Source organism: Amblyraja radiata, chromosome 1 (assembly GCF_010909765.2).
Source record: "Amblyraja radiata isolate CabotCenter1 chromosome 1, sAmbRad1.1.pri, whole genome shotgun sequence".
Classification (NCBI taxonomy): Eukaryota; Metazoa; Chordata; class Chondrichthyes; order Rajiformes; family Rajidae; genus Amblyraja; species Amblyraja radiata.
This window is the reverse complement of record NC_045956.1, coordinates 191,835,597-191,856,551: the sequence shown is the minus strand read 5'-3', so window position 1 is coordinate 191,856,551 and position 20,955 is coordinate 191,835,597. Positions and strand designations below refer to the sequence as shown.

Sequence of the window (20,955 nt, the reverse complement as noted above, 5' to 3'; positions counted from 1 at the left end):
CACCTCCGATCTACTCATCTCCCTCTCCAATTGTAGATTAAACCTGACCATGTTATGGTCACTGCCTCCTAATGGATCATTAACCTAATGCCTCCTAATGGTTCATTACATAACACTAAATCACTTCCCCTCTCACAATTGGCCCTGATTTCCTTCCCTTTAAGTCGAGAATCTTTTGTAATTTTTCCTGTAGCCACTTCCCCTTCAACTACATCTTTATACTCCCAATTTGTCAATCCCTCCCCCCCCACTATTTATTTTAAACCCACATGTGTAGCCCTGGCAAACTGCCTGCCAGAATGTCGATCAGTTTGTTATTTGGATACATTGGCTGTTTTAAAAAAATGTTTAGCCTTTTTTTAAGAATGGGACAGATGTTTAGATCTAACAATTGAATTTAGATGAATTTAATTGATTTGATGACACTGATGAATATGAATTTTTTGTTGGGTATTTACTATTTGTTTTAACGTTACAATAATATTAAAGTTCTGATCTTGAGAATATCATATTTTTGAATTTTCAAGGCAGTCTGGGTGTTTATTACTACCATAGTTTATTACTAGTTTTATTACTAGTTTATTACTAAAATAGAAAATGTTTATTACTATTTCCATCAATTTGCAATAATTTGTAATTAGCTACAATTAGGTGCTTTCATTATATGCTTTAATTTCAGGTCATTCAAATAAGATGTATCATATTTGTTTCGGAATGCTTCAATCTATAATAAATGAACATTTCATTCAGTTCTCTTAATTTTTAAGAAAGTTATGGGCTTTTGACTATCCTCGATCACAGCTTTTGTGTTACGTCAATGGGAAAGCAATAGGGGGGTTGCACGCAAGGTCACTGGGTCATAGGGCTCGACGCACGGAGCAGCTAAATCCAACTGGAAGACATCCGTCACTTCCGGTATATGTTATTAATGCTAGAAACGCGTACTTTCCTACCTGTTAAAAACGGGCAAAATGTTGTGTTTTTGCACTGAAAAAAAATTGTGGGAGTCGGGGTAAGTGTGAGAGACATGTACCCAACTTTAGAATTCCGAACGTGAAGCGGAATGAAGGTATAGAGAAGCAAGAACTGATGGGACTACAGCAGCTAAAGTGCTTGGTAAACATTGAAAATATTGGGAATTATCGCGTTTGCTCACTGCATTTCATCAAGTAAGGCATTATTTGTGTTTTTTCTTGATTCCTTTGGTATCAAAAAATTCTCATGTGATAAATCTGGCTGTAAATTTTTCTTCAGATGCGTTTTCATTTTGTATGTAAAAACCCACTTGGGAACCATGGGCGATTAAAAAAAATTACAGCCAGATTTATCACTTCTGAAACTTTTTAGATGCCAAAGGAATCAAGAAAAGACACAAATAATGCCTTAGTTGATGAAATGCAGTGAGCAAACGGCCAATGCTCGCCAAGCACTCTGGCTGTTGTCCCTTCAGCTCTCGCTTCTATCTACCGTCATTTCTCCTCACTTTTGTAATTCTGAAGTAGGCTAAATGTCTCTCACGCTTATAACCATATAACAATTACAGCACGGAAACAGGCCATCTCGGCCCTACAAGTCCGTGCCAAACAACTTTTTTCCCTTAGTCCCACCTGCCTGCACTCATACCATAACCCTCCATTCCCTCATCCATATGCCTATCCAATTTATTTTTAAATGATACCAACAAACCTGCCTCCACCACTTCCACTGGAAGCTCATTCCACACCGCTACCACTCTCTGAGTAAACATAGAAACATAGAAATTAGGTGCAGGAGTAGGCCATTCGGCCCTTCGAGCCTGCACCACCATTCAATATGATCATGGCTGATCATCCAACTCAGTATCCCGTACCTGCCTTCTCTCCATACCCTCTGATCCCCCTAGCCACAAGGGCCACATCTAACTCCCTCTTAAATATAGCCAATGAACTGGCCTCGACTACCCTCTGTGGCAGAGTTCCAGAGATTCACCACTCTCTGTGTGAAAAAAGTTCTTCTCATCTCGGTTTTAAAGGATTTCCCCCTTATCCTTAAACTGTGACCCCTTGTCCTGGACTTCCCCAACATCGGGAGCAATCTTCCTGCATCTAGCCTGTCCAACCCCTTAAGAATTTTATAAGTTTCTATAAGATCCCCTCTCAATCTCCTAAATTCTAGAGAGTATAAACCAAGTCTATCCAGTCTTTCTTCATATGAAGTTCCCCCTCATGTTACCCCTAAACTTCTGTCCCTTAATTTATCCCGATTTCCATAATTAATTACAGCGCAAAAATTGACATTTTCAGCGGGTTTTAACGGGCCCGCTAAGCTGGTAACAATGGTCAGTGTTTACCTGCAGTACTTCGCGTGTAATCCATTTGGAGTAGCCTAGCAACAGTACGGGTCATGGGTCGTGACCCGACTGCCGTGAAACCTCCCTATATGCTAATTTCCGAGGATGAAAATGACCATAACTTTTTTAATACTGAAGATATGAACGTGAATTAGGTGTCAAATTAAAGTTATTTTAATACTTTATCAGATGGAATATATTACAGGCTTGAATTATAAAATCTCAAACGTTGTAACACTGCTACGTGAAGGGCCTGTTTCCACATCTATCACTCGATGACAAAGTTACTGTAGCTTTTTACCTTCAGTGCAGCATCATCACCATCGGGGTGTGGAGCGGAAACCACAGCCGCCCAGTTGCTTCTCTCCACAGACGCTGCCCGTCTGTCTGTCTGTCTGTCCCGCTGCGTCACTCCGGCAGTTGGTGCCGACTTCACATTTAAACATCAACCGCCATCTTGACAGTTCCTCACGGAGCGACGACCTCGGATGGGCGGTGACGTCACGGCGCAGGGCGGGCGGGGCGGGGAGACGTCACGGCGCAGAGTGGGCGGGGCGATTGGACCAAAGCTCCTATAGCAGAGCTATAAGATCTTTCGATTGGGCGACACGGCGCAGGGTGGGCGGGGCGATACGGCGCAGGGTGGGCGTTTCGATTGGACGTCACGGCGCAGGGTGGGCGGGGCGATTGGGCGACACGCCGCAGGGTGGGCGTTTCGATTGGACGTCGCGGCGCAGGGTGGGCGCGGCGATTGGACGTCACGGCGCAGGGCGAACGAGCGACAGTTGGCGAGACGAGGATCCCCGAAGTTCCCCGAGTCTGAAGAAGGGTTTCGGCCCGAAACGTCGCCTATTTCCTTCGCTCCATAGATGCTGCTGCACCCGCTGAGTTTCCCCAGCAATTTTGTGTATCCCCGAAGGTGCAGGTCCGTGCGGCGGCCCCGCCCCCTTCACCCCCGCCCCCCCACACACAAACCCCACCCACCCCCGCCCTCACACACCTGCACCCCACTCACCCCCACCCCTCCTCCCTCTCCCCCTCACATACTCAGCCCCTCACCCACTCCCCCCCACCCCCTCCTCCACTCACACCTTCCCCCCTCATCCTCCCTCACCCCCCACCTCCTCCCTCCTCCCTCACCCACTCACCCCCCCTCACCACCTGCACCCACTCACTCCCTCATCCCCCCTCACCACCTGCACCCCCTCACTCCCTCACCACCTGCACCCCCTCACCCACTCACTCCCTCACCCCACCCCGCTCACCACTCCCCCCTCAAAACCCTCACCCACTACCCCCACACCACCTTTCCCCCACTCATCCCCTCCCCCACTCACACCTCCCTCCCCTCACCCCCCCTCCTCCCTCACCCCCCCTTTCATCACCCCACCCTCACCCCTCTCCCTCACCACCTTCATCACCTGCACACCCCTCACTCTCTCACCACCCGCACCCCCCTCACCCTCTCCCCGCTGACCCCCTACCCTCCCACACCCACCTCACCCTGTCACCACCCGCACCACCCCTCACTCCCACACCCACTCACCCCGCCTCACCACCTGCACCCCCTCACCCACTCACTCCCCGCTCACATACTCACCCACACTCACCGCCCCTCACCCACTCCCCCCCCTCACCTCATCACCCCCCCCCACCCCCCCCCCCCCCACCCCCCTCAACCCCTCCTCCCTCACCCCCCTCAACTGCTCACCGCCATTACCCCCTCCTCTCTCACCTCCTCACCCCCATCCACCCCCCCTCCCCCAACCCATCTCACCCACTTACCTCACTCACCCACCTCACCCCTCACCTCCTCACCCACTCACCACCTGCACCCCCCTCACCCACTCATTCCCTCACTCCCTCCTTCATCACCCCCCTCACCTCCTCACTGGATGTTTTCAAGAGAGAGTTAGATTTATCTGTGGGCTAATGGAATCAAGGGATATAGGGGAAAAGCAGGAACAGGGTACTGATTCAGGAACAGTGTACTGATATTGACTGGCGGTGCTGGCTCAAAGAGCCGAATTTTGCCTATCCACATTCCCCACAGACGCTGCCCGACTCGCTGAGTTACTCCAGCACTCTGTGACCTTCTTCCCATGATGCATGCCATCCCCCAGCGCCAATCACCGGCGGAGCGGTGCCTTCAGTCCCCCTCGGATTGGGGGCAAAGTCAGGGCGCCGGTCGTGCACATGGCAGACGTCACCACGCAGGGCGGGGGTACGTCACCGCGCAGGGCGGCTGGCTGGCGGACTTGTGGGCGGGTGGCTCGACGCAGAGACCGGATGCTCGGCGCCCCCAGGTCGATGCAGCCTTCCCCTCTTCCCTCACTTGCTACCTCACCCCCTCTTCTACCCCCCTTACTCCTCCCCCTCCACCTCCCTGCTCCCCATCCCCTCACTCCCTCCGTCCTCATCCCCTTCTCCACTTTGTCCCGAGCCTCCTTAATACCTCTCTCCTCCTTCCACCCACTCCCCACTCCCCCTCCACCACAGCCCCTTCACCCCCTCCTCCCCCCTTCCCCCTACTCCCCTCCCGTGCCTCCCCTTCCACCCCCTTCAAGCACTAGCAATGATCACGAGTTAGTAATGTCCTGTTTGCCAGCTTGTTGACACTCTGTGCTCCCCTCCTGCAAGGTTTAGGAGCCGTTGCTGTGGACGGAGATGGGAATGTGAGCGGCCATTGAAGGTGACCAGGGTGCCAGTGAGCCCCCCATCTGCTCGGTGTGCGGGCTGAGCTTCGAGGGGCTGAGCTTCGATGGAGGATCACATGACAGGGCACAACAAGGAGAAGCGTTATAAATGCGACGTGTGTGGAAAGGCCTGGCAGCATCCGAGCCAGCTGGAGATCCACCGGCGGGTGCACACAGGAGAACGCCCTTTCGACTGCTCCGACTGTGGCAAGAGCTTCAAGACGATGAATGACCTGAATATGCACCGGCGGGTGCACACGGGCGAGAAGCCCTATGGCTGCTCCACCTGCGGCAAGAGCTTTGCCCAGTCGTCGGGGCTGCTGCATCACCGGCGGGTGCACAGCAGTGAACGGCCCTTCACCTGCTCCGACTGTGGCAAAGGCTTCAAGTCGTTGCCGGAACTGAAGATACACAGGCGCATGCACACCGGGGAGCGGCCCTACACCTGCAGCGACTGCGGAAAGGGCTTCACCCAGTCCACCAGACTGCTGATGCACCAGCACACCCACACCGGCGAGCGCCCCTACACCTGCAACGACTGCGGCAAGGGCTTCACCCACTCCACCAGGCTACTGGTGCACCAGCGCACCCACACCGGGGAGCGTCCCTACACCTGCAGCCAGTGCGGCAAAGGCTTCACCCGTTCCAACTACCTACTGAAGCACCAGCGCACCCACACCGGCGAGCGCCCTTACACCTGCGCGCAGTGCGGCAAGGGCTTCACCTGCTCTAGCAGCCTGCTGGTGCACCTGCGCACCCACACCGGCGAGCGTCCCTTCACCTGCGCCCAGTGCGGCAAGGGCTTCACCCGCTCAGATAGCCTGCTGGAGCACCAGCGCACCCACACTGGCGAGCGTCCCTACACCTGCGCCCAGTGCGGCAAGGGCTTCACCAGCTCCACCAGGCTGCTGTCCCACCAGCGCACCCACACCGGCGAGCGCCCCTACACCTGCTCCCAGTGCGGCAAGGGCTGCACCAGCTCCACCAGGCTGTTAGAGCACCAGCGCACCCACACCGGCGAGCGCCCCTTCACCTGCGCCCAGTGCGGCAAGGGCTTCACCAGCTCCACCAGACTGCTGTCCCACCAGCAGGTGCACGCCGGCGACTGTCCCTTCCCCAGCCCAATGTGTGGAGAGCACTTTGCCATAGCCTCCCACTCCCTGTCTCACCAGCGCGTGCACACCAGTGGCCAGCCCTAGGACTGCCTGTACAACGGTGAGGCATTTGACAGCTCCCGGGGGTTGCGGCAGCACCGGCGAGCAGCTGCTCCCACTGCAGCAAGCGTTTGAAGAGAGCACGGGGGCTGCGGGAGCACTAGGGGATACACAATGGATAGAGACCCTTTGTGTGCGCTGAGTGGGGCAAGGTTTCACCCGCGTGTCCAGCCTGTAGCAGCACTGGCGTACCCACAGCGGTGAGCGTCCCTTCCCCTGCCCGTCCTGTGGTAGACACAAAATGCTGGAAGGAATGGGTGACGTTTCGGGTTGAGACCCTCTTCAGTCTCGACGCGAAACGTCACCCATTCCTTCTCTCCAGTTCCGCCTGTCCCACTGAGTTACTGCAGCACTTCGTGTTAGTCACAGTGATACAGTGTGGAAACAGGCCCAACTGGCCCACACTGACCAACATGTCCCAGCTACACTAGTCCCACGTGCCTGCGTTTGGTCCATATCCCTCCAAACTTGTCCTATCCATGTACCTATCTAACTGTTTCTTAAATGTTAGAATAGTCCAAGCCTCAACAGCCTCCTCTAGCAGCTTGTTCCATACACCCACCACCCTTAGTGTGAAAAATTTACGCCTCAGATTCCTATTAAATCTTTTCCCCTTCACCTTAAACCTATGTCCTCTGGTCCTCAATTTCCCCCACTCTGGGCAAGAGATTCTGTGCATTTAACTAGATTGTGTTCAATGCAAGATTCCAGGATCAGCATTTTCTTGTGTCTCCCGCACCTATATCCACCTATCAATTCTGAAGAAGGGTCTCAATGGGTGAAATGTCACCCATTCGTTTTCTCTGAGATGCTGCCTGTCCCGCTGAGTTACTCCAGCATTTTGTGTCCACCTATCACTTGCTAGGCTTTGTCCGGCCCCCATCTCTCTTTTCCAGCTTCCTCCCCCCCAACCCTCTCCAATCAGTCTGAAGAAGGTTCCTGACTCAAAACATCGTCTGTCCATTTGCTCAAAAGTGGTGGAGGAACTCAGTGGGTCAGGCCGCATCTGCAAGGCAAGGCAAGGCAAGTTTATTTGTATAGCACCTTTCAACAACAAGGTAATTCAAAGTGCTTTACATAAAACATTAAAAGCATTGGAAAGAAACACATATAAAATGACATTTAGATGTAAAACGATTATTAAATTATTCTGATACAATAATTACAAAATTAAAAGCAATCAAATAAAATATTTAAAATAGAATAAAACCAGGAATATAAGTTACAGTGCAGTATAGGTAATTAATAAATTGTATTGTTTACTGAAAGGCAGCGGCAAACAGAAAAGTCTTCAGTCTAGATTTAAAAGAGCTGAGAGTTGCAGCAGACCTACAGTTTTCTGGGAGTTTGTTCCAGATATGTGGTGCATAAAAACTAAATGCTGCCTCTCCATGTTTAGTTCTGACTCTGGGGACACAGAGCAGACCTGTCCCAGACGATCTGAGAGGTCTGGGTGGTTCGTAGCTAAGCAGAAGATCAGAAATGTATTTTGGCCCTAAACCATTCAGTGCTTTGTAAACCAACAGTAGTATTTTGAAATCAATTCTTTGACAGACAGGAAGCCAGTGTAAAGACCTCAGAACTGGAGCAATGTGATCTACTTTTTTGGTCTTAGTGAGGACTCGAGCAGCAGCATTCTGAATTAACTGCAGCTGTCTGATCGACTTTTTAGGGAGACCTGTAAAGACTCTGTTACAATAGTCGAGCCTGCTGAAGATAAATGCATGGACAAGTTTTTCCAAATCCTGCTGAGACACAAGTCCTTTAATCCTTGATATATTCTTTAGGTGATAGTAGGCTGACTTTGTGACTGTTTTTATGTGGCTGTTGAAGCTGGGTGCTAACTTTTAATCGTTCTTCCTTGGCTCCAAAAACAATTATTTCATTTTTTTCTTTGTTTAATTGGAGAAAATTCTGGTTCATCCAATCGTTGATTTGCTCGATGCATCTACTCAGTGCTTGTATTGGACTATAGTCTCCTGGTGATATTGTTATGTAGATTTGTGTGTCGGTTGCGTAACTATGGTAACATATTTTGATGTTTTTCATGATCTGAGCCAGTGGAAGCATGTAGATGTTAAACAGAAGAGGCCCCAGAATGGAGCCCTGGGGAACTGCACATGTAATTTTTGCATGCTCAGATGTGTAATTACCTATAGACACAAAGTAGTCCCTGTCCTTCAAGTAGGATTCAAACCATTTTAATGCTGTGCCCGAAAGTCCCACCCAGTTTTCCAGACGGTCTAGTAATATGTTGTGATCGACTGTGTCGAATGCAGCACTGAGATCTACTAATACTAAGACTGAAATGTTGCCATTGTCTGTGTTTAAGTGAATGTCATTGAAGACCTTAACAAGAGCCGTCTCGGTGCTGTGGTGTGGTCTAAATCCTGACTGGAAGACATCAAAACAGCTGTTCATTAACATGAAATTGTTCAGCTGCTTAAAAACAGCTTTTTCAATGATTTTACTGAGAAATGGGAGGTTTGATATTGGTCTATAATTGTTCAGTAGTGAAGTGTCTAAGTTGTTCTTTTTTAAGAGAGGCTTGATAACAGCAGTTTTCAGGGCCTGTGGGAAGACACCTGAGAGAAGGGACATGTTTACAATCTGCAGAAGGTCTGAGGTCATGCAGTTTGATACACCTTTGAAAAGGCCTGTTGGTAGAATATCGAGGCAGCAGGAGGAGGATTTCAAATGTTGTATAATGTCCTCCAAGGTTTTATGGTTAATAACATAAAATTGTGTCATGGTATTTGAATTGATTATAAGTGGACACATGGACAACACATGTCTTGCACCTGATGTGGAGGCACTGACTGCTTGCCTAATTTTCTGAATTTTGTCGGCGAAGAAGGAGGCAAATTCATTAAAGGCCCTTGTGGAAAGCAGTTCAGGGGCTACTGACACAGGAGGGTTCGTTAGCCTGTCGACAGTAGTAAACAAGGCCCGTGCATTTATTATTGTTTTTGGCATATGTCAGAGAAGAAGGATTGCCTTGCATTTCTCAGTTCCAAGTTGTAGATTCCGAAGTCTTTCTTTATAAATGTAATAGTGAATCTGGAGATTTGTTTTCCGCCACCTACGTTCAGCTTTCCGACACTCTCTTTTTTCAATTTTTACCAACGTGGCATTTCTCCATGGAGACTTCTTTTTGCCAGAGACCACTTTCACCTTAGTGGGTGCAATGGCATCAATAATATTTGTAATTTTCATATTGAAATTATCGACAAGCTCATTTACTGAGACCCAAGGGAGAGTGGGCGTGGAGGAGAAAGCCTGAATAAATGTTCCACAGGTGTTTTCTGTTATGTACCGTTTTGTGATTACTTTTATTTGAACATTAGTCTGCACAGAGATAGCACTCTCAAAGAAAACACAGGAATGATCAGAGAGGGCAGCATCAATCACAACAACCTTAGAAATGCTAACACCCTTGGACATGACTAAGTCCAGAGTGTGACCTTTGTTGTGTGTGGGCTCCGTCACATGCTGATTCAGTCCATAGTTATCAATGACACAATACAGTTCTTTAGTCCCTTTGTCATGGAGTTTGTCAACATGAATGTTAAAATCACCAACAATAACTACACAGTCAAAGTCAATACAGATTGTAGACAGTAGTTCAGAAAATTAGTCAAAAAAGGCTGCACAGTATTTAGGTGGCCTGTAGACATTTAGGAACATAACTCGGGAAGAAGAGTTCAACTTAACAGCCACATATTCAAAGGAGGCAAAGTTTACATAAGATATCTGCTTGCATTGGAGGGAATCATTAAACAGAATAGCCACTCCTCCTCCTTTCTTATGCACTCTGGCCTCACTTATAAAACTGAAGTTGGGAGGAGTTGATTCAATAAGAACAGCAGCACTGTTGTTTTGATCTAACCAGGTTTCAGTTAAGAACAAACAATCAAGATCGTGCCTGATAATAAAATAATTGATTAAAAATGTAGAGGGATGGGAATCTAAGGCAACCACTCCCACCTCTCCTTTCCAACTTTCTCCACCCCCAAAGCAGTCTGAAGAAGGGTCCTGACCTAGAATGTTGCCTGTCCATGCTCTCCAGAGGTGCAAGTTAATCCAGGAAATTGTGTCTCTTTTTGTAAACCAGCATCTGCTGTTCCTTGTATCTAGACCAGGCGTGCATTTCACCCTACACTTGCGCTCGGTCCGCCAAGGCCTGCTGGATCTCCCGGTTGCCAACCATTTTAACTCCTCTTCCCACTCCCACACTGGTCTTTCTGTCCTGGGCCTCCTCCATTGCCAGAGTGAGGTGACACGCAAACTGGAGGAACAGCACCTAATAGCTTACAGCCCAATGACATGAACATTGAATTCTCCCCCCACCCCCCTCCTAATCAAGTCCTGGAGTCTGTCCCGACCCCACCTTGTCACTGCTTCCCGTGCTCCATGCTGCGGAGTGTTCCAATCCGGAGTTTCCATCATCCCGACGCGATGGCTTCGGACATCGGATCGTTGGGCAAGAGTGACCATAATATGGTTGAGTTCTTCATTAGGATGGAGAGTGACATCGTTAATTCAGAAACAAGGGTCCTGAACTTAAAGAAAGGTAACTTTGAGGGTATGAGACAAGATAGACTGGCGATTGATTCTTAATGGGTTGACGGTGGATATGCAATGGAAGGCATTTAAAGCCTGCATGGATGAACTACAACAATTGTTCATCCCAGTTTGGCAAAAAAATAAATCAGGGAAGGTAGTGCATCCGTGGATAACAAGGGAAATCAGGGATAGTATCAAAACAAAAGATGAAGCGTACAAATTAGCCAGAAAAAGCAGCCTACCAGAGGACTGGGAGAAATTCAGAGACCAGCAGAGTAGGACAAAGGGCTTAATTAGGAAAAGGAAAATAGATTATGAAAGAAAACTGGCATGGAACATAAAAACTGACTGCAAAAGCTTTTATAGATATGTGAAGAGAAAAAGTTTAGTTAAAACAAATGTAGGTCCCTTGCAGTCAGAAACGGGTGAATTGATCATGGGGAACAAGGACATGGCAGACCAATTGAATAACTACTTTGGTTCTGTCTTCACTAAGGAAGACATAAATAATCTGCCGGAAATAGCAGGGGACTGGGGGTCAAATGAGATGGAGGAACTGCGTGAAATCCAGGTTAGCCGAGAAGTGGTGTTAGGTAAATTGAATGGATTAAAGGCCGATAAATCCCCAGGGCCAGATAGGCTGCATCCCAGAGTACTTAAGGAAGTAGCCCCAGAAATAGTGGATGCATTAGTGATAATTTTTCAAAAGTCTTTAGATTCTGGAGTAGTTCCTGAGGATTGGAGGGTAGCTAATGTAACACCACTTTTTAAAAAGGGAGGGAGAGAGAAAACGGAATTACAGACCAGTTAGTCTAACGTCGGTAGTGGGGAAACTGCTAGAGTCAGTTATTAAAGATGGGATAGCAGCACATTTGGAAAGTGGTGAAATCATTGGACAAAGTCAGCATGGATTTATGAAGGGTAAATCATGTCTGACTAATCTTATAGAATTTTTCGAGGATTTAACTAGTAGAGTGGATAAGGGAGAACCAATGGATGTGTTATATCTGGACTTTCAGAAGGCTTTCGACAAGGTCCCACATAAGAGATTAGTATACAAACTTAAAGCACACGGTATTGGGGGTTCAGTATTGATGTGGATAGAGAACTGGCTGGCAGACAGGAATAAAAGAGTAGGAGTTTCACAAAGGCAGGCAGTGACTAGTGGGGTACCGCAAGGCTCAGTGCCTTGATCCCAGCTATTTACAATATATATTAATTATTTGGACGAGGGAATTGAATGCAACATCTCCAAGTTTACGGATGACACGAAGCTGGGGGGCAGTGTTAGCTGTGAGGAGGATACTAGGAGGCTGCAAGGTGACTTGGATAGGCTGGGTGAGTGGGCAAATGCATGGCAGATGCAGTATAATGTGGATAAATGTGAGGTTATCCACTTTGGTGGCAAAAACAGGAAAGTAGATTATTATCTGAATGGTGGCCGATTAGGAAAGGGGGAGATGCAACGAGACCTGGGTGTCATGGTACACCAGTCATTAAAAGTAGGCATGCAGGTGCAGCAGGCAGTGAAGAAGGCGAATGGTATGTTAGCATTCATAGCAAAAGGATTTGAGTATAGGAGCAGGGAGGTTCTACTGCAGTTGTACAGGGTCTTGGTGAGAGCACACCTGGAGTATTGCGTACAGTTTTGGTCTCCTAATCTGAGGAAAGACATTCTTGCCATAGAGGGAGTACAGAGAAGGTTCACCAGACTGATTCCTGGGATGTCAGGACTTTCATATGAAGAAAGACTGGATAGACTCGGTTTGTACTCGCTAGAATTTAGAAGATTGAGGGGGGATCTTATAGAAACTTACAAAATTCTTAAGGGGTTGGACAGGCTAGATGCAGGAAGATTGTTCCCGATGTTGGGGAAGTCCAGAACAAGGGGTCACAGTTTAAGGATAAGGGGGAAATCTTTTAGGACCGAGATGAGGAAAGCTTTTTTCACACAGAGAGTGGTGAATCTCTGGAATTCTCTCCCGCAGAGGGTAGTTGAGGCCAGTTCACTGACTATATTTAAGAGGGAGTTAGATGTGGCCCTTGTGGCTAAAGGGATCAGGGGGTATGGAGAGAAGGCAGGTACAGGATACTGTGTTGGATGATCAGCCATGATCATATTGAATGGCGGTGCAGGCTCGAAGGGCCGAATGGCCTACTCCTGCACCTATTTTCTATGTTGGCAGCGGCACCTGTGGAGGGGTCAACAGCCCCGACCACGGGAGAACAAACGAGGAAGATGATTGAACTTTATTACCTTCCATCACCGTGAGGAATGTGGATTCTGCTGTGGTGGTTGTTTAAGTTCAATTTTATTTCATGTGGCTGTGTGTTTTGTTGCTTATTACTTAGTATGGCTGTATTGTAACTCAGATATCACTACCTTAATTGGTACGTGGGACAATAAATTCCAACTTGAACTTGAAAAGCTTTCCTCTATATCGTATCATATCAATAGACAATAGGTGCAGGAGTAGGCTATTCGGCCCTTTGAGCCGGCACTGCCATTCAATATGATCATGGCTGATCATCCCCAATCAGTACCCTGTTCCTGCCTTCTCCCCTTATCCCCTGACTCTGCTATCTTTAACAGCCCTATCTCGCTCTCTGTTGAAAGTATCCAGAAAACCGGCCTCCACCACCCTGAGAATTCCACAGACTCACAACACTGTGAAAAAGTGTTTCCTCATCTCAGTTCTAAATGGCTTACCCCTTATTCTTAAACTGTGGCCCCTGGTTCTGGACTCCTGCAACATCGGAAACCTGTTTCCTGCCTCTATCTATGTCAGCATTCTATCCATGTCAGCACTCTACACCAATACCATGTGCCCTAATTTTGCCCACTAATCTCCCATGTGGGACCTTATCAAATGCTTTCTGAAAGTCCAGGTACACTTCATCCACTGGCTCTCCCTTGTCCATTTTCCCATTTACATCATCAAAAAATTCTAGTAGATTAGTCAAGTAAGATTTCCCCTTCGTAAATCTATGCTGACTCGGACCGATCCTGTTACTGCGATGGTAAGTCCATGGCCCCGCGTTGGGGCTCCAAGTCAGTCTCGAGTAAGGCCACCAGCTTCATGATGTTATGCTGCAAAGCGACCGGAGATACGATCCAGAAAACAATCACATCTCCGACAACGTAAAAGATTGAAAAAAATGTTTCCCCCAACCCACCTCCCACATAAAACAAACCAGAGAACATTAACACAAACTTTTTTAAATACACTAAAAATAACAAAAAAGACGAAAAGACAGACAGACCGTTGGCGAGGCTGCCAGGTTACCACATTATTTGAGAAACAGAAGAAACAAATGGAATCAGAACAGAACGATCAAGGTGAAATCTAATACGAGCCAACTATGGAACCTGTACCAGGAGGTTAGCAAGAAACAGAACATACTGCTGTGTTCAGAGCCGTCTTGGGAAGAACGCAGAAGACATACCCAGTGGGATGAGGACAAAATACAATGATTTCATGAATAAGGCAGAGAAGTGGTTATCTGAAATTATGTCACGAGTTACGAGCTTAGTAGCTGGAAGTGAGAAGCAACAAGGTGCCAGAATGGAAGATGAAATTACACGACGAGATAATATCTCCAATATATCTTCACGAGCATCAGGCAATAGATCTGGTTTAACAGCCAGTTCGGTTTTGAGGGCTTCTGCTCAATTGGGAGTTAAAGTTGAGTTAGCTGCTCTCTCAATAGAGGCGGTTGCCATGAAGATGAAATTGAGCGGAGGAAAGAAGAGATTAGAAGACAAAAAGAAGAGGAGATGAAAGCAAGAAGAGAATAACGCGACAGCAAGAAGAGATGACATGACAGATGATGCGACATGGTGAGGTTATCCACTTTGGTGGCAAGAACAGGAAAGAAGACTATTATCTGAATGGTGACCGATTGGGAAAAGGGGAGATGCAACGAGACCTGGGTGTCATGGTACACCAGTCATGGAAAGTAGGCATGCAGGTGCAGCAGGCAGTGAAGAAATCAAATGGTATGTTAGCATTCATAGCAAAAGGATTTGAGTATAGGAACAGGGAGGTTCTACTGCAGTTGTACAAGGCCTTGGTGAGACCACACCTGGAGTATTGCGTGCAGTTTTGGTCTCCTAATCTGAGGAAATACATTCTTGCCGTAGAGGGAGTACAGAGAAGGTTCACCAGACTGATTCCTGGGATGGCAGGACTTTCATGTGAAGAAAGACTGGATAGACTCGGCTTGTACTCATTAAAATTTAGAAGATTGAGGGGGGATCTTATAGAAACTTACAACATTTTTAAGGGATTGGACAGGCTAGATGCAGGAAGATTGTTCCCGATGTTGGGGAAGTCCAGAACAAGGGGTCACAGTTCAAGGATAAGGGGGAAGTCTTTTAGGACCGAGATGAGAAAAACATTTTGCACACAGTGGGTGATGCATATGTGGAATTCTCTGCCACAGAAGGCAGTTGAGGCCAGTTCATTGGCTATATTTAAGAGGGAGTTAGATGCGGCCCTTGTGGCTAAAGGGGTCATGGGATATGGAAAGAAGGCAGGTACGGGATACTGAGTTGGATGATCAGCCATGATCATATTGAATTGCGGTGCAGGCTCGAAGGGCCGAATGGCCTACTCCTGCACTATTTTCTATGTTTCTAACAAGAAGAGCTGAGAAGACGTAAGGAACAACTGGAATTAGACACAAAGATGGCGGTGGCCAAAGCCAGGAAGGACATACTGGAAAGTGAGGGGTCAAGATGCAGCTCTACAGCGTCGAGGACGATGAGCTCTGGACCAAGAAGAAAAACTACTCGAAGTGAATTAACAGTTGGATCAATTCCACAATCGAGGTCCACCGGATTTCTAGGCTTTGAAAACCCATTGGAACAGAGGAAGATGGGTGAAACTGCATCTCAGCAAATGAGTGCTAGATCGAAACCAATTATTATTGGAGCGTCTGTGGATGCTCGAGACAAACCAATAACGGATCATGCTTTTTTGAGGTCTGGTGCACAGGCTCGAGCAAGCCAGTTTGAATCACAAAGGCCTGTTTATCAACAGGTGGAGTCAAGCCAGAGTTATCAGGATGGATTATTGGCACTGTTAAATAGGCAATCTGAATTCAATGAGATCATAGCTCGACAAAATACCTCTCTCATTCTAACACCAGTAGAAATTCCTACGTATGGTGGAGATCCTTTGCAGTATGAAGCTTTCGTAAGGGCACTAGAGGAGGTATTAGAGACGAAAGTTAAGGATGAAAAAGAGCGCTTGCGATTTCTGGTGAAGTACACAAGTGGAAGTGTGAAAGAGCTTGTGCGAACTCCATCATCAAGTTCGCTGACGACACCACTGTTGTGGGACGTATCACTGATGGGGATGAGTCAGACTATAGAAGAGAGATCGAGCAACTGTCCATATGGTCCCAGCGCAATAACCTGGCCCTCACCATAAGCAAAACCAAGGAACTGATTGTGGACTTAGGATGGGGACCCGCAGTCCCGTTTATATCAACGGGTTGATGGTTGAAAGGGTCAAGAGCTTCAAATTCATGGGCGTGCACATCTCTGAAGATCTTTCCTGGTCCGAGAACACTAATGCAATTATCAAGAAAGCACATCAGCGCCTCTACATCCTGAGAAGATTACGGAGAGTCGGTTTGTCAAGGATGACCATCTCGAACTTCAACATGTGCACAGTCGAGAGCATGCTGACCGGTTGCATTGTGGCTTGGTGCGGCAACTTGAGCGCCCTGGAGAGGAAAAGACTACAAAAAGTAGTAAACACTGCCCAGTCCATCACCAGCTCTGACCTTCCTTCCATCAGCCATATAACAATTACAGCACGGAAACAGGCCATCTCGACCCCTCTAGTCCGTGCCGAACACATAATCTCTCCTAGTCCCATATACCTGCGCTCAGACCATAACCCTCCATTCCTTTCCCATCCATATAACTATCCAATTTATTTTTAAATGATAAAAACGAACCTGCCTCCACCACCTTCACTGGAAGCTCATTCCACACAGCTACCACTCTCTGAGTAAAGAAGTTCCCCCTCATGTTACCCCTAAACTTCAGTCCCTTAATTCTCAAGTCATGTCCCCTTGTTTGAATCTTCCCTACTCTCAGTGGGAAAAGCTTTTCCACGTCAACTCTGTCTATCCCTCTCATCATTTTAAAAACCTCTATCAAGTCCCCCCTTAACCTTCTGCGCTCCATCGAGGAGATTTATCGCAGTCGCTGCCTTAAAAAGGCTGGCAGTATCTGTAGAAGGACTTGTTCGACACACAAAGTCTCTTACTAAGTATCTTTATTAAGTCATTACACACATTGTGCTCTAGCTGTCCGTGGTCATCACTGGGACTAGAGAGCGAGCTAGAGGCGGGGAAGCTACAATTATACAGGAGACAATGGGGAGTGGTTAGTAGTGGTGAGGTCACTATGTTAAAGGAGCATGCACTGATCTACATCCTTCCTCTTGGAAACAAAGCGACCACGGCTCATACGCTAGAGGCAAACCAGAAACAGTTGGAAAACATTATGAAGCAGACTACTCGCACACTCCGTACCGGACAGGTGGCTTGACCAAACGCCCAGAGCGGGTGCGCAACCCGCCTTCCCCTTCCACCGCAGGAGCTACAGGAACGGGGGCAGGGACAGAGATGGGAGAACCGGGAGACAAGCGCCCAGGGGAAGGAGGAGAACGGGGTGAAGGAACGGGCACCTCAGCAGGTGAAGAAGGAGAAAGAGGACCGCGTGGGCTGGGCACCATGAGCTGAGAGGGAAGAGTCCGTGGCATGCGAGGAGTGACAGGGGCAGGAGGAGTTGCAGGCGGCGGTGAATGGACTGGCGGCGGGGAATGGACAGGCGGCGAATACGGGTCCGCGGGAGGCGGAGCAGGCTCGTTGACAAGCAGCAGGTGCTGGCGTGTCCGACGGTACACAATGCCCTCGTAATTAACCAGGTAGGACCGGGGAGAGTCGGCATTGCCAACGACAACGGCCAGCCGGTGATGACCGGAGGTGGACATCATCCGGACAACCTGGCCTGGGAACAGACGGGGAAGCAGTCGGGAAGATTTGTCAAAGGAGCGCTTTTGGATGACCTGTTTCTCGATGATGCGATCCTTGACAGCGGCAGGGCTGCGGACAGCGGGCTTTAGAGATTGCTGAGAAATCGGGAGAGGGGGTCTAGTGGTGCGGGACATGAGGCGCTGGGCAGGCGAACCAAGTGCGGGGTCCCGGGAAATGTTGCGGAGGTTGAGGAGGGCAAGGTAGAAGTCCGAATGGGACAGACGACAATGTTCCAGCAGCTCCTTGGCACTGCGGACAGCACGCTCCGCAAGGCCGTTGCTCTGCGGGTACTCGGGGCAGCTGGTGATGTGGCGAAAGTTCCATTGGGTGGCGAAGGCGGCGAACTCTGCGCTGGAAAACTGTCCGCCGTTGTCGGATTGGAGAGTCACCGGGGAACCAAAGGTAGAAAAGTGGCGGCGAAGCTTCCCGATGACGGCAGCAGACGTGAGGGAAGGCAGCTGGTCCACCTCGAACCAGCTGGAGTAGGAGTCCACCAGGACCAGGAAGTGTTTGCCACGCCATTCGAAGATGTCAGTGACGACAGCCATCCACTGCAACTCGGGAGCCGGCTGCTGCATGAGAGGTTGGCGTCGTTGATGAGGCAGTAGGCTGTTGCAGGCAGCACAGGAGGAGACCCTGTCACGAATCTCCTGAATCATGCCCGGCCAGAAAAACTGGGCTTGGGCCTGGGACAAAGTGGCCTCCACCCTGGGGTGACCGTTGTGTGCGGTTTGGTAGTAGTGATCACGCAGAGCGTCCGGCACCACGACCTTGTGACCCTTCACCACCACGCCGTTGTGCAGCACCAATTCGTCCTGAACCAGGAAGTAGGGCACGGCACCGGCCGGTAGGGAAGAGCGTCGGTCAGGCCAGCCACGGCGGATGACGTCCGCAAGCTGTTGCAGGGCAGGATCAGCGGCAGTGTGTTTGACCAGGGACTGCATCTGCCAAGAAGGAACAATGTTAACATTCAGTACCATCAGGTCAGACGATTCGTATGGATGGCGGGCAACGGAAGGGAGCGGCGCACGGAACAATGTGTCGGCCACGAACATTTCCTTGCCCTTGCGGTACACAATGTTGAACGTGAATCGTTGGAGCTGCAGCATCATTCGCTGCAACCGTGAGGAGGCCGCATGGATAGGCTTGTTCAAGATAGAGACCTGCGGCTGGTGGTCAGTTTCAATGGTGAAAGTGTTGCCCAGAATGTAGTCTTTGAATTTGGAGCATGCGAACACCACGGCAAGGAGCTCCTTCTCGATCTGAGCGTAGCGCTGCTCAGCAGGGGTCATGGTGCGAGAGGCATAGGAAACAGGCAGCTGCCGATCGTCCTGGAGCTGCAGGCAGGCAGCACCGAGTCCGAACCGAGATGCATCGCAAGTGAGGACGATTGGCCTGTTCAGGTCAAAGTACGTTAAAGTCGGGGTGCGTGCGAGCTTGGACTTCAGGGCTACGAATGCCGACTGGTGATGCGGTAGCCAGACCCAGGCATTGTCCTTTTTGATTAGCTCCCTCAGGGGAGCACTCAGTTCGCTGAGGTCGGGTATGAACTTACCCAGGTAGTTGACCATGCCCAGAAAGCGCTGCAGGCCGGGCAAGTCTGTGGGAGCGGGCATTTCGGTGACCGCAGCAGTCTTCTGGGGGTCTGGCTTTAGTCCCCTGGCCGTGAATACGTGGCCTACGTACGTGACTTCCTGAACGCGGAACCGACACTTCTTCGGGTTAAGCTTGAGGTTGATCTCACGAGCCCTGTCCAGGACTTGACGGAGGTGCAGGTCGTGCTCAGCGACGTCCCTCCCGTATACCAAAATGTCATCAACAATAATAGCGCACGGCAACCCGGCAAACAGCTGTTCCATGGTCCGCTGGAAAACCTCGCTTGCTGAGTTGATCCCAAAGGGCATGCGGAGAAAACGGAACCTGCCGAAAGGTGTGCTGAAAGTGGTCAGGAAGGATTAACGTTCATCCAGAGGGATCTGCCAAAAAGAGCTCTTGGCATCCAGGACTGAGAAGACTGTGGCTGGACCGACCTGTGCAGCGACGTCCTCCACCGTCCGCATGGGGTAGTGCGGGCGTTGGATAGCAAGGTTCAGGTCCTTCGGGTTGATGCAGATCCTGATCTCGCTCGCATCTTTCTTGGCAGCGACGACCATGGTGGAGACCCACAGGGTGGGTGCACTCACCTCCTTGAGAATGCCCGTGGAAACCATATCACGAAGTGTGGACTCCACGCAGCCCTTCATGGCAAAAGACACACGGTGGGCCGGTCTAATCACCGGGTCGACCCCCGGGTCAACAACGATCTTATAGGCACAGGGCAGTTTGCCTAGAACGTCATCGAAACGATCGGGATACTCTATCAGGGGGTCCATGGGGGCCTGCACCAGGTGGATGTCGCGGTGAAAAGAGACCAATCCAAAGTCCTGGCATGCACGGGCGCCCAGCAGGGTGACGTTATCAGAGTCCAGCAGGAGGAAAGTGAGGGGCCGAGAGGTCTTGAGAACTGTGCAGATAACCGTGGCCTTCCCCACGGCGACCAGAACACCTCCCCCATAGGCATGAAGGCGGGAGTCATCGGGAGTCACCCTCTCCCCCGAGCTTATCTGTTTGAAGAGGCGAACAGACATAACGTTGGCAAACGCACCAGTATCGACCTTCGCCGGGAAGGAGTGTCCATTCACAGTAACATGTACGGAGGGATCCGTTATCAAAGCAGGTGCACTCAAAAGCGAAAACACAGTCGGATCACCATGGGAGGAACTCGTATCAGAATCAGGGAGTTCGAGCTGTTACTGGGAACCAGGCGCGCCATCACAGTCCGCAAGATTGTTTAGACTCCTTCTAGGAGCAGGGACAGGTTTCCCACGAGAACGACAGGCTGCAGAAAAATGGTTAAGCTTCCCGCAGGAGTTGCAAGTTTTACCCAGCGCTGGGCAAACGTTGTACTGGTGCGAGGAGAAATTACAATTTTGGCATCGACGAGGGGTGACCTTAGCGGGAGCAGAGGGGGTTAACTGGCGAGGCGGGCTATTAATCCGCCGGCGGCCAACGGTACCGGTGAAGTTGATGTCCTGGGACGCCGGGTGAGATA

At 49.5% G+C, this 20,955-nt stretch overlaps 3 protein-coding genes across 3 annotated transcripts in view; 1 reads left to right on the top strand and 2 right to left on the bottom strand.

The window, feature by feature from the left end:
• The window catches only part of LOC116982908 (zinc finger protein 229-like), a 968,520-nt gene that overhangs the window by 744,401 nt on the left and 203,164 nt on the right, over nt 1-20,955 (bottom strand). The window lies entirely within an intron of this gene.
• The window catches only part of LOC116983098 (gastrula zinc finger protein XlCGF49.1-like), a gene marked incomplete at its 5' end in the record, with an annotated part of 145,233 nt that overhangs the window by 16,736 nt on the left and 107,542 nt on the right, over nt 1-20,955 (bottom strand). The gene's annotated exons all lie outside the window — the stretch shown is intronic.
• LOC116982980 (zinc finger protein 239-like) lies at nt 4,941-6,497 on the top strand. The gene has a single exon (XM_033036516.1). The coding sequence runs from the start codon at nt 5,091-5,093 to the stop codon at nt 6,222-6,224; it is 1,134 nt and encodes a 377-aa protein (XP_032892407.1). The 5' UTR covers nt 4,941-5,090; the 3' UTR covers nt 6,225-6,497.

Coding starts and splice junctions, on each gene's coding strand:
- LOC116982980 (XM_033036516.1), top strand. CDS start 5,091: ATGGAGGATCACATGACAGGGCACAACAAGGAGAAGCGTTATAAATGC.